Source organism: Neurospora tetraspora, assembly GCF_033439725.1.
Source record: "Neurospora tetraspora strain CBS 560.94 chromosome Unknown B0H65scaffold_7, whole genome shotgun sequence".
Taxonomy (NCBI): Eukaryota; Fungi; Ascomycota; class Sordariomycetes; order Sordariales; family Sordariaceae; genus Neurospora; species Neurospora tetraspora.
The window spans coordinates 1,917,553-1,929,224 of NW_026944389.1; the positions used below are offsets into that span (position 1 = coordinate 1,917,553).

The window sequence follows — 11,672 nt, forward strand, 5'->3', positions numbered from 1 at the left end:
ATGACAATCGGCATGACAATGGACGGCCAGGACTGTCACGGCTACCTCGACTCGAGAGGGGAATTGCATTGCAGCAGCGCAGAGGCCGCGCGGCCAGGTACCTCCGAGCTAAGGTAGCAGGTACCTGAGGCCCCCTCGGCCTGCTCGATTGCTGCCCTGCGGTTGGTGAAATTAGAGAGCGCGGCCAGGGTTCTCGTCAAGGCAGAGGGACCCACCCTCCCTGGGCCTGTGGGTCCGAATTGGCTTTCTAGCCTTTCTTGGCCGCTCTCGATCTTTGGGATTCCGGTTGTGCCCACCACGATACGACCAGAACTTTGCGACAAATGGAAGAAGTCGGCCAACGTCAAATCTCAACTGGAACCAACCAGCTTGCCAGTCTTACAAGTTCTGATCAAAGACGAGTCTTGCGCAATGAGGCTATTTATCAGGTAAAATTGCTGTTACCTCAGGTATTCTCCGTTGGTATTTTTGTTATTGTCATTGCCTGGCCTACACATGTGGTGTATGTATTGCGTAAGTCTGGCATAAGATCGATATGTGTCCATGCTAGTGTGCGTATCCTCTCTATATACTAATAGCAGCTTACCCCCAAAAAAGTGCGGGTAGGGTGTTAGTGCTTTTCGCGGGCGGTCCCCACGTAAAACTCCGCACGCACTAACTAATTGTTATCGCACGGACTTTTCGGCACCGGATTCCCACGTAAAAAATTGTTAGCACTAACCTCTTAACTCACGTTCTGTTAACGCACATCCACGCCAGCAAATTCTTCTCCCTTTCGCGACGTGTTCTCCACCGTAAACATCAACAACATCACGAACTACAAACCATGCCTCCGAAACGCCGCCGTACGGCTACTACTGCCGCTGCGGCTCTACCCTCTGCCGGGCGTGTTTCTACCGTTTCTGAGGCGAGCACGGCACGTACACGCCGTAGACGACCTGCGAATAACTCCCAGACCTCATACTGCACCCGTTGCCGCGAGAATAAACCCATATCGGACTTCCGCCTCAGCACGCGTGGTGCACGGACTCTTTGCACGAACCACCCCAGAATCCAGCTCTGCACGGGCCACAACCCTGGATCCAGCCTTACACCCTCACGGAAGGGTCGAGGACAGCTTGCTGGCCTCCCCGAACACTAGTTTCTTCTAAGCACTGCATTTGCATCGTGTGATCGCGCTTGTCATAGCGGAAGCTGTGGTTGGTTTGCTCGAGCGCTCCCGTTGCTACGAGTTGACGACCAGATTGCTATCGGATCGGGACCTCTGGGAGTTTACTTCACTTCTCCAAGCTCAAGGATTCAGTTGCTTCATGCTCGAGTCCGTTCCATCACTGTCCATCCAAGAACTTGAAAGTCGTCGTCGTCGAAAACAGTCGATGCGATGCTGAGAGGCAGGAATATGCCTGCTGTTAGTGCACCATCTCATACGATGCGTCATAAGATGTTCAAAGCCCACACCTTGTGGTCAATGCATTGACATCGACATGGAAGGCTCCATCTGACGTCAATGCAAGGTCTTCGAGACGGTTTACAAGACACCAGTAAGGCTGGTAGCGTCACTGGATTATATATATATACTATATGGTTACGACCAAGGTTCAGATCTACCTATGTTTGGTAAAGGTCGTAAAGCGATTCTACAAAGTCCGAGTCTCCTTCATTGGTGCAGCAAACGCATCACGATCTCGATATCAGATATCGCTTTGGCTTGATTCTCGCTTCTCGCTCTCGGGGGGTTCGGATGAACACTAACATCTATCCAACAAGCCCACAACAACGAACAAGGAGCATTGGTGTCTATAGAGTCCAGACTCTATAGAGATACCGTTATGACGGCCTGATAGGGCAATGCCGCAAAACTTTGTCCGAGATTTTACAACAGGGCGCCAACGACATCAGGTTTTTTCTGCAAATCCCACACTTTTCGTCAGCTTCTAGTCTGTCGTTAGTTGGCATTTTCACTCTTCCCATTGCGATGAAGTGAAATCCTAGTCACGATCATAAGGGTGGTTGGTGTAAGTGAACGTTCTTCCATATCCTCTCCACCGGACAATACCCACACAACCTTCCATTCAATTTAGTGCAGGATTCATATGTACAAGCCAAGCTTTGACCGATCGGGATGTAACGCGAGAAGCACAGCCGAGGACGGGCCGGGATGCCCGCCGCTGGTGCACCTGTAAGCAGTGAGGCAGCGTGATATTTATTGATTTTCCAGGGGTTTTAGCTTCTGCTGGACAAGGCTTTTTTGTCCCACAGGAAAGGTGAAAGAACATGATCCTTTTATCAAGGTGTTGGCGCGCGGCTCCCCGTCTGTTGGCCATGAAATCAAACTGTTGAATGTTGCACACCAAAATTATCTCCTCTATATCCCCAAGATCACACATTATCTTGGCGCATGAGACCCTCGATGATGGTTAGCATAAAGACAGCCAAAATGGCTTCGATGTCAACGATGCACAACATTACTGTGTGCTGGTGCTAATGAAGTACCTTCTTATTTTGCTAACTGAAAACATGCCCATTCAAGCTCCCTGCCCAAGGCTGTGTTAGGCGCAGAAGTGAATCGGCCAGCTGCTCTCAACACTGTCCCCTTAACGCCAAACACCTGAGTTACCTATACTAGGATGAAGAAAAAAGCCCAAGGGACAGATGCAATCAGTTTTGACACCCAGAGACGCCACAACCCTATGCTTGCTGACCTGAACTACCACCCACAGATGCCCACGCCGAAACACAAGGAGTACTGTAAAAGATTCGAAAAAAGAGCGGTGCTTTCGAGCACGTATATAAAGAGAGCAGGGTGCCACTACAGCACCGTAGCAACTAATGCTGCTGCTTCCACGTCGCCAAAGGTCACCTCTGCGTGACCCTGATGCTTGCTAAAATGCGAGACCCTCGGAGCTGACATGTCGGATCTTCCGGAAAGACACATTATCGGGAAAGAAGGAGGTTGATATGCGAAGACGCCATCTCCATCCTGTCCACCTTTGATGGCTTCCGAGAACGGCGGATATAACGTCCCCGTTCTTGACTAGGCTGATTCGTATACTGCACGCCTCAACCAGGTTTTAGGACCTTTAGCCGTGACTTGATGCCGGCGAAGAATATTGAAAGACAGGAGATGCGCCTGTCCTGGAGGAACTAGCTGAAAAGGTAAGTTGGAATGCGTTGCAAGTGACAACCAGGCGCATCGCAAGGTCGCGAGACGACTCGGAGGAAGAAGTAGTGTTCGTCAATGTAGGGTTTCCACAGGGCATGGCGTGGGCTTCCTATAATGCTTTCCACGTTACGCCTCTTTAGAGAGTAACATCGGAACTGGTTGACGACGAAGAAACGGGGAAAGATTACCCGTCGGTATTCCCTATCGCCGGATCGCCCAGTCGCACTTCCATAAAGTGTTGCCGATACGGGCCCAGGTCGCAAATCTCGTGGGGGCTGAAAAACAAAGGTCGAGAAAGGGCGTGCTATCAAGAATATCAAACTATCACGACGACGCAAGGGTGCAGATCCCAGTGACTGAGGCGGGAAACTACGAAGGCGGAGATAAAATAGAAACATCAGGTCGGCAGTTGGTGCTGATGTCGTGGGTTCCGAAACGATGTGGGCGGGTGAGGCGACGATAGGAAATAAGGACTCAGTGCTGTTAGATTTGACCTTTGATGTCAACCCTGGAAAATGCTGCCTTCCTCGGACCCTCAAACAGCTCTTTAGCTTTTCCGGTCAGGAAAACAACAGTTCCGTCGCGGTCCTCCAGTAGATCCTGGCCCTGGTAGTCGAGGATGAATTGGGCAGCATCCGCATCCGACTCAAAGTACAGCTCTTCCGTGACGAAGCGCAGTGGCACATCGGGTTTATACCTAAGCAGAGTTAGCAACAAAATCCTAGCCGCATATGAAGGGAATGGAAGGTACGTACGCCTTACAGATGTTGCAAAGAGCAGCAAGGCGTTCACGGCCAACGAACATATCCATAAGATATGCGCCCATGTTGGGCGTGTCGTTGTAGAGCCGGAAAAAGCGGTGGTAGTTGCCCAACGCCAATGCGGATCGGACATCAAGCGCATGCTTTATGGCCTCTTCCTCCTTCTCTGCTGCAGTTAGATCCGCCAGGACGTCGTTCAACGCCGTGCGGTTAGCGGTATGAATGAAATACAAGATACGATACGCCTTGAACTCGATCGACTTCCCCTTGATACCCATTTTGTAGAGGGCCTTGAGCTGGGTCTGACACTGATTATACTCACCGAGGTCCCCCTTCTCCAAGGCAATCCGGGCATGGATTTCGTAGACTTCTACGGTAAACTCATTCTTGATGCGCTGGACTGTCAGGTCCTGACGCATGGATTTGAACTGATCGCAGATGTAAGAGTAGTTTTGCTCCTTCTTCCACTTCCTCTTGAGCAGCTCGAGCGTCTGGCGCAGAACCCGCTCTGGTCGGACCACGGACGGAACGGGCGGTGCCGTCAGACGGAGATAGCGCTTCTCCAGGGTCTCGCATGTACCGACAACCGGGCCGTCGCTGGGAGGAGGAGTCGGCTCGCGATACGTCGACTTGTATCCTCCGTCGAACCGCTTCTGACGCTTCTCCAACTGCTTCTGGAACTTACTTTGGGTCTTCGACTGGGCTTCCTCGACTGGCGCTGGGCGTTTATCAGCATTGAATGTAATGCGGTCCTCAAGGCGATTCTGTCCGTTCCGCCAAGGGGGTGCGGCGCCCTCGCTGAAATCTGTAGACTTGCGCTTCTTGGAACTGGTAGGGGAAATAGAAAGGGCCGAGAAGTTCGATGCTTGCTGAAGGGCCCTGGCTCTAGCACGCTCCTCCTTGATCATCTCTTGTGGCAAGGGCATTTTCTCCCAGTTGACTGAGTACATGTGGCCCTGGTCGTTTGCGTACGAAATGGTTTCCTTGAGCTTGGCTTCCATTTCGGCGCGGGTGACGGATGGATCTAGGTTGGAAGTCTGGAAAGAACGCTGCACGTAGTTGCGAACAGATTCTGGCCAGTCGATCTTTTTCTTGGCGGGCTCTTGCGTTGTAGAGGGCGAGGCGGCAGTCAAGGGCGCGGCTGGATTAGTGTGAAGTTGTGTTGCGGGAGGATGTGTAGGAAGAGGGCCGTAGGCAGGTGGGGGAGGATAGGAAGCGGGTGGTGCGGCGGAATAAGGTTGACCGAAGGTTTGGCGGACCTGAACTGGAGTGAATGCGGTAGCAGCTGGGGAGTAGAGATGAACGAACGTCAGCAACAGTCACCGACAGTGTCAGAATGAGGCGGCAGGAGTAGATAGCAGGTGGCAGAGATGGGACGAAAAGGCACGCGGCAAAAGCATACCAGAGTACGGATAGGCCGCCGGCGGCTGCGTGCCCGGCGGAGGAGGTTGAGCAGATGGCCACTGCATGTTGCTCGTCTGGAATCGATCGGGTTGTCGAGGGAGAGTCGAAGCACACGACGAAACAAACAACGACGGAGCAAGAAAAGACGATGCCAACAAATTAAACAGAACTCGCTGGCAAACAACAACTCGTACAACTCGTGTGAACCAAGGTTCAAAACTAGCTATGGAACTGGGCGTATAGTCGTGGACGGTGGCGAGGGGATGGTTGCCGATAGTAATGCTGGGCTGAAATTAATGAAGTGGGCGGTGACAAGAAACATGCAAGGTTGATCAAAGAGAACCTCCAGCCTTCTGTTCAAAGTGTTGGTTGAACCTCGAAAGGGTGTGAAGTGGCAGTGGCCCAAAAGTTGATCGGGCGTGGGTTCCATTCCGAACTCAGCCGGCCATCACTAGCCACCGCACGGGCTGCATGCTGCACCTGTCACCACCTGCTGTCTGTCATCTCGAGTCAGTGTTAGTGCAGCGGTATCACACCCAGCCACGTGGGTGTCCCCATGGCGGGCAGACGGCAAGACGGGAAGGACAATTGATGAGCAGCTGAAGGCCTGCTGAAGCAAGGCTCAGATTGCCCTCGCTAAAGTGGACGGGAAAGTGTACCTAGCCGCTATCTAGTCGCCGCCAAGACATATAGTCCCGGTCGCTGGTCGACAGCAACACCCCCGCCGACATCATTCCGCAACCGCCACTTCAGTTGTTCCAAGTTGTCCGTCTTCTTTTCACTCTTTTATAACCCGACTCCCTGAAGGCCCCAACCAGCTTTCCCCCAGCTATGACGAATGTTTCTAAAGAATCTCGACCTCACCACTGCGTTGCGGCCGTCGTACCTGCCCGATGAAGACCTGCTCTTTGTCCAGGACAATGTGGGGTTGTACGAGGGGTGAGCATCTGACTCCGAGTCCCTTCTCCATTCCCGCCATCATCACTCATCACTCATTACGCCTCTTGCTTTGTTCACTCTTACGTCAAGAGAATCCCCGACTGACTGATGCGCCATGCCTTTACCAGCAAATACAAACTGCCCAACCAGCAAAATGGCCAGGTTTACCTGACCTCGCACCGAATATGCTACGTCGACAAGGCGGAGCCTAGAAAGTACTCTGCTGCTTTGGATCTCAAAGACATTGAGCGCTACGAGTTTTACGTAATTGCGCCTTTCCCAACGGACATGCCGAGTGATCAGATACTAAATGGTATTATGTGACATAGGCCGGATTCCTCAAGTCCTCGCCCAAGATCACCTTGGTGCCCAAGGCCAACAAGCGAGCATCCCTCCAACCATCGCGCAATGGAAACGCTTCACCGGCGCAACGTGTAGACAGCCCCTTTCGTGCGCCGCCCGTTGATACACCTCCAGCGAGCTCAGCGACATGGGTATGCACCATCTGCAGCTTCTCCAACCCAGTACCGTCCAATTTCGATCCGACGACGGCAAGTGAACACACGCCTCTCCCTCCCTGCTTAGCTTGTGGCATCAAGCCTACCTTGACTCATATCCTCAAGGCGGCCATTTCGAATGCGACGAGTCGACAGCCCGGCGGGGGACCTGCCCTCTATACACCGCTTCCTGTCCGACCCAAGCAAAGTTCCGACTCATCGGTACCAGCGACTCAGACATCACCATCGCCCTTCCAGGCAGGAGACGCCAGCGCATCTTTCCAATGTCCAAGATGTACCTTTCTCAACCATCCCTCGTTGATGTCATGCGAGATGTGCGGAGGGCCACTTATCTCCAACGACCTACCTGCTGAAGTCACGCAACAAAGGCGGGAGACACACTCTCCCGGTCCGGTTCTGAGCAGCCTGGCTCCCAAGAACGAGGCCCTCGAAAGCGTGAAGCTCTCCTTCCGCGGTGGCGGAGAGAAGATATTTTACGAGAGGCTCAAAGGATCGATAACCCAGCGCAAGTGGCTACTTCAGGGCGCACCTCCGATTCCCAAAACCTCTTCAAACGGGTCAGGGGTAGGATCTGGTCCCAGTCGAGGAGCAGGAGGAGGAGGCTCAGCTGGAGGCCAGCACGAACGCGTCAAGATTGCGGGAATCGCAGGCCTCGAACAGCGCGGCCAATCAATGCGCAAGAACAACGAGATTGTCATCGGCAACGCATTCGAGGACCTCGAAGCCCTGATGGCCTCCGCCAAGGAAATCGTGGCCCTGGCAGAGACCTTTGCGCGCCAAGTCAAGGGCGCAGGCGGCGCCTCCTCCGGCAGCGAAAACGCGCTACTCGCCGAGTCCGCCAGCCAACTGGGCCTGATTGCGACCAAGGACATTGTCGGCGGCGGCGGCGGTGGCGACTCGCTCTATCTGTCCGAACTCGCCCGTACCTTGGCTGAGTTCCTCACCGACGATGCGCGAGGTGTGCTCAGGAAAGCGGGCGGCATCATCTCGCTTGTGGACCTCTGGGCCATGTTCAACCGGCTTCGCGGGGGCGTGGAGCTGGTCAGTCCCGCGGATTTCGAGAAGGCGGTTAACTTGTGGGACAAGCTCGGGTTGCCCGTTCGGCTGCGCACGTTCAAGTCGGGTGTGAAGGTGGTTCAGGGCCGTGACCGGACGGATGAGACGACTATCAGGGCGCTACTGACCTGGATGCAAGATTTGCACAATTTCCCGCCGGACCGGGAGGTGGCGTGGGATTGGCGCGAGTTTGGGCGTGGAGTTACGGCAAGAGATGCGGCGGAGAGGTTCGGTTGGAGTATAGGTGTTGCCGAGGAAGAGCTTGAGATGGCGGAAGAGCGTGGCGTGCTGTGTCGCGAGGAGGGAATTGAGGGTCTGAAGTTTTGGGAAAACTTTATTGATACGGGAGAAGGTGCTACGAGGCCGGATCCTGCGAAGGAGGAGAACGAGAAGATCATGAAGGCGTTGAAGGAGAGCGGATTTTTGTGATGTGAGTAGTACAACTCGCTACGTTGCCGTTCGGGGTTCGGGGTCTTTGCGATAATCTTATGACTCCTTTCATACGTTAGATCTACTTTTTTGTTGTTAATCACAGTAAAATTGACAGTAGACATTCGCAGAAACCACAATTTTACGGACTCGGTGATCTTTCTGTGTACACTCTGCAGAGGTTGCCCCTTCTCTCTATAATATAAAACACAGCCAAAGCTGGCTTTCTAAAACAACAAGACCACAAACACAAGAAGAACGCCTAAAACCCACGAAATCGAAGCAACAAAGGACATTCCAAAAACGCCTAACCTCTATCCCGACACCTGCCACCGCTCTACGCAGCTTTATACTCAGCACAACAAACACTCTCGGTCTCCATCTATCAATCCATCCATATATCCTCACATCTTCACCACCACCTCCTAACTCAACCGCTCCATCAGCCCCTTCCTAACCTTCATATTAACCACCCCACCCACCCCAAAAGCCGGCACAATCCTACATATCCTCGCCGCCACACTAACCGCCCAATTCTTCCTCACCAACGCGAACCTCTCTCCCCAGCTCGGCGACGACCCTTGTCCCCCGCCCCCGCCGGCAGAAGGCCGATTATACATGTCCAACCCCAACAGATGCACAGGCGTGCTAAAAAGCTGCACCACCGCCGGCGCCGCAAACTGCGCCATCGTCTGCCCCGTCACATACTTTTGCGTATCCTTGCTCAACCGTTCGGTAAGCACCGGCCCTAGCAGGGGCGGGACGTTGAACGACGCAAAAATCGTCATGCAATCCCTCGCCGCAAACAACAAGTAACTCGGCAGTCCCACCGGCCGCGGGACGGCGCCGGGGGGGCCGAAGAGGCGGACAAAGACTTGGTCTTTGTAGATGCAGAGACCGATGTTGGCCGCGCTGGAGGCGAAGAATTTGGAACTGCCTGACGTGACGTGCGCTGGGTTGGGGTTATTTTTGACAGTGGTGACGGTGGTGTCGAGAGTGTTGGCTGTGAGGTAGGTGCCGCCGTATAGGAGGAAGATGAGGCCGAAGGGCTTGGAGAGGATGGTGGAGCGTGGGGACAGGAGGAGGGAGCGCAGGGAGCGGCGGAGGGAGGTGAGGAGGGGGGCGGCGCCGGAGGCGTTTTCCATTATTGAGCTGAGGGGGATATAAGTTAGTTGGTGGTTATTTGGGAGGGGGGTTGAGAGGGGGATTGGTGGGATGGAAGGTAAGAGGGGGACAGAAAGGACATACCGGTCAATGATGGAAATAACAGGCGCAACAAGCACAGCTGCCGAAGCGGCACTGACGAGGTCAGCACCAAGTCGTAGGCCGAGGTTCTTGGTGTTCCATTTTGTGCTTGTAGTTGTAATTCCTTCGGCGGCGGCTTTTGAAATCGAAGCTGTTGGTGTCGTATCAACATCACCACCACCAAGGAGTGCAGCGCGAGTCTTTTGTGTTTGTGTAGCGAGGCCGGCAAGATGTGAGTGTGACGTCTTGAGTCCGGCGGCGGCATCCAACGGCGGGACGGCCGAGACCGGGCCTTGGACCGGGACCGGGGCCGGGGTGCCTTCTTTCATGTCGGAGGCGGGCGCGGCAACCAGGGTTCTCCACTGGCGGCGCGGGTTGAAAGTGGGGAGGTCTGGGGCGCGGAATTCGGAGGGCGATCGGACGGCGCGGGGGACAGCGGTATTCCCGATGCCCCGGAGAAGAAGGGCCGAGGAAGGGCCTGGCCTGGCTAAGGATGAAGCGCGATTGGATCCCGTGGAGGAAAGCCAAGGAATTGGAATCGAAGACTTGAACCTCGGTGACGGATTGGCTTTGACTGGTTGTGAAGAGTCGAGTGCGGGATGACGACGGTATGGATTGGAGTTCCGATGACGACAGTGAAGTGAAGTTGGCGTAGCAGCGATCGGAATTGTTCACTTCAAGAAGAAAGGAAACCGCGACCGAGGACAGACAGAAGAAGCGGACTCGAGCTTGATGTTATGGCTGCCAGTGTTGACTCGGAACCAGTTCACCGCGGTTCCTCCGAAAGAAAATGGGCGGAAGACCCTTTGGATATCGGTGTACTGTACCGAGTATCCCGACGTTCACAATCGTTTGACTTTCCAGTTCGGCCGGCCGCATCGGAGCTTCACAGGCTTCTTCCCGCCTTCTCGACCCGTCTAGGCCCGCACTTGTCAGGGTCTGTTCAGGGCCCTCGAGGTTGCAGAGCATGGTTGAGGCCCCGAGATCGGACTGAGCTCAGACTTGGCTAACGTCAGCCGAAATGCGACGAAATGCCCGTGCCCCTCAGTTCCCCCTGGTGCCCAGACTTCTTATCAGATCAATCTGATACTGCGTATGTAACCCGACGCTGTGGGGTCGTTTCCGGCCCCACAAGTAGGACCGCCGACTGCCTTTAACAATTAACATCTGATGTCAAAGACAACAGCCATGTACGATATCTTGACAGCACAACAAGCAGCATCTTTAACAAGAATTTGTTGTTCGAAATGGTTATTTAGTCATTAAAGTCGTCATCATCATAATAACGTTACAACAATGCCTTTATGGCATTCACCCCATCCATCCCATCCTCTGTTGCTTTCCTTCTTCATCTCCTTCTCCTTCTTCTCTGACTTAGTTCGACTTGAAGATCCCCGGCCCGCTCTGCTTACTACCACCAAGAGCCTCCTGAATAGAACCGCCAATGGCGCCCTGGTCGGTGAACTGCTTGCCGATCACGCCGCCGGAGGAGAGAGGGCCGCCGACTGCTTCGCCGATTTGGCCGATTGCGCCGGTTTCTGTTTGAGGGGGGGATTGGGTTAGTTGCTGCGCTGAATACATATGGAGAGGAGGAGGATGGGGAGGGAAGATACGATGGGAAGATCGGATGGAAAGGGAAGAGAAAGAAAACATACCAGTGAACTGCTTGCCAATAGCACCTTCAGAGTCAAAAGCCTTGGGCTTTGTCTCGAGCTTGTCAGTGCCAATATGGGCGTTGGCGGGGGTGGGGACGGCGCCGGCCTTGCCGCCGGTGGTCTTGGGGCCGACGTGGGAGTTGGTGGACTGCTGGGAAGACATTTTTGATGTGTTGTTTGTGTTGGTTGTGGGTTGTTTAAGTGGTTGTAGTTGGGTGTTGTCGAGGTTGGTTCGTTGTTGTAGGTTAAACGTGAATGTGATTGTGATTGTATTGCTGAATGATGTTTCCTTCAAACGGGCAGCAAGCAGACTTTATAAGTACAGGTGATGTTCCTTTCTACAAAGATGTGTGACGACATTGCTGTACTCACAATGAAAGTGAGTGAGTGACGGGTGACAAGGTGATGATCTTTGATGATGTCATGATGCGAGTTGACCAACAGGTCGCGGGTGGGCTGACCAGTGCTACCGACGCCTGCGGACGCTGCGGGGCCCCACTTT

General features: G+C 53.9%; 4 protein-coding genes across 4 annotated transcripts; 1 reads left to right on the forward strand and 3 right to left on the reverse strand.

The window, feature by feature from the left end:
* Positions 1-3,453: 3,453 nt before the first annotated feature.
* Positions 3,454-5,472, reverse strand: B0H65DRAFT_291697 (SAC3/GANP/Nin1/mts3/eIF-3 p25 family-domain-containing protein). The gene is made up of 3 exons (XM_062823019.1): positions 5,327-5,472; positions 3,919-5,209; positions 3,454-3,860 (listed from the first exon to the last, which is right to left on the reverse strand). The coding sequence occupies exons 1-3, from the start codon at positions 5,391-5,393 to the stop codon at positions 3,647-3,649; spliced, it is 1,572 nt and encodes a 523-aa protein (XP_062678517.1). The 5' UTR covers positions 5,394-5,472; the 3' UTR covers positions 3,454-3,646.
* A 470-nt stretch (positions 5,473-5,942) lies between these two features.
* On the forward strand, positions 5,943-8,420 carry B0H65DRAFT_475557 (EAP30/Vps36 family-domain-containing protein). The gene is made up of 3 exons (XM_062827317.1): positions 5,943-6,267; positions 6,396-6,531; positions 6,597-8,420. The coding sequence occupies exons 1-3, from the start codon at positions 6,167-6,169 to the stop codon at positions 8,268-8,270; spliced, it is 1,911 nt and encodes a 636-aa protein (XP_062678518.1). The 5' UTR covers positions 5,943-6,166; the 3' UTR covers positions 8,271-8,420.
* A 275-nt stretch (positions 8,421-8,695) lies between these two features.
* On the reverse strand, positions 8,696-9,844 carry B0H65DRAFT_433039 (uncharacterized protein; the record flags this gene model as incomplete). The annotated part of the gene is made up of 2 exons (XM_062825037.1): positions 8,696-9,422; positions 9,519-9,844. The coding sequence occupies 2 exons, from the start codon at positions 9,842-9,844 to the stop codon at positions 8,696-8,698; spliced, it is 1,053 nt and encodes a 350-aa protein (XP_062678519.1).
* Positions 9,845-10,673: 829 nt separating this feature from the next.
* On the reverse strand, positions 10,674-11,613 carry B0H65DRAFT_475562 (uncharacterized protein). The gene has a single exon (XM_062827318.1). It carries the CDS (start codon positions 11,331-11,333, stop codon positions 10,890-10,892), a length of 444 nt encoding a protein of 147 aa, XP_062678520.1. The 5' UTR covers positions 11,334-11,613; the 3' UTR covers positions 10,674-10,889.
* Between the last annotated feature and the right edge of the window lie 59 nt (positions 11,614-11,672).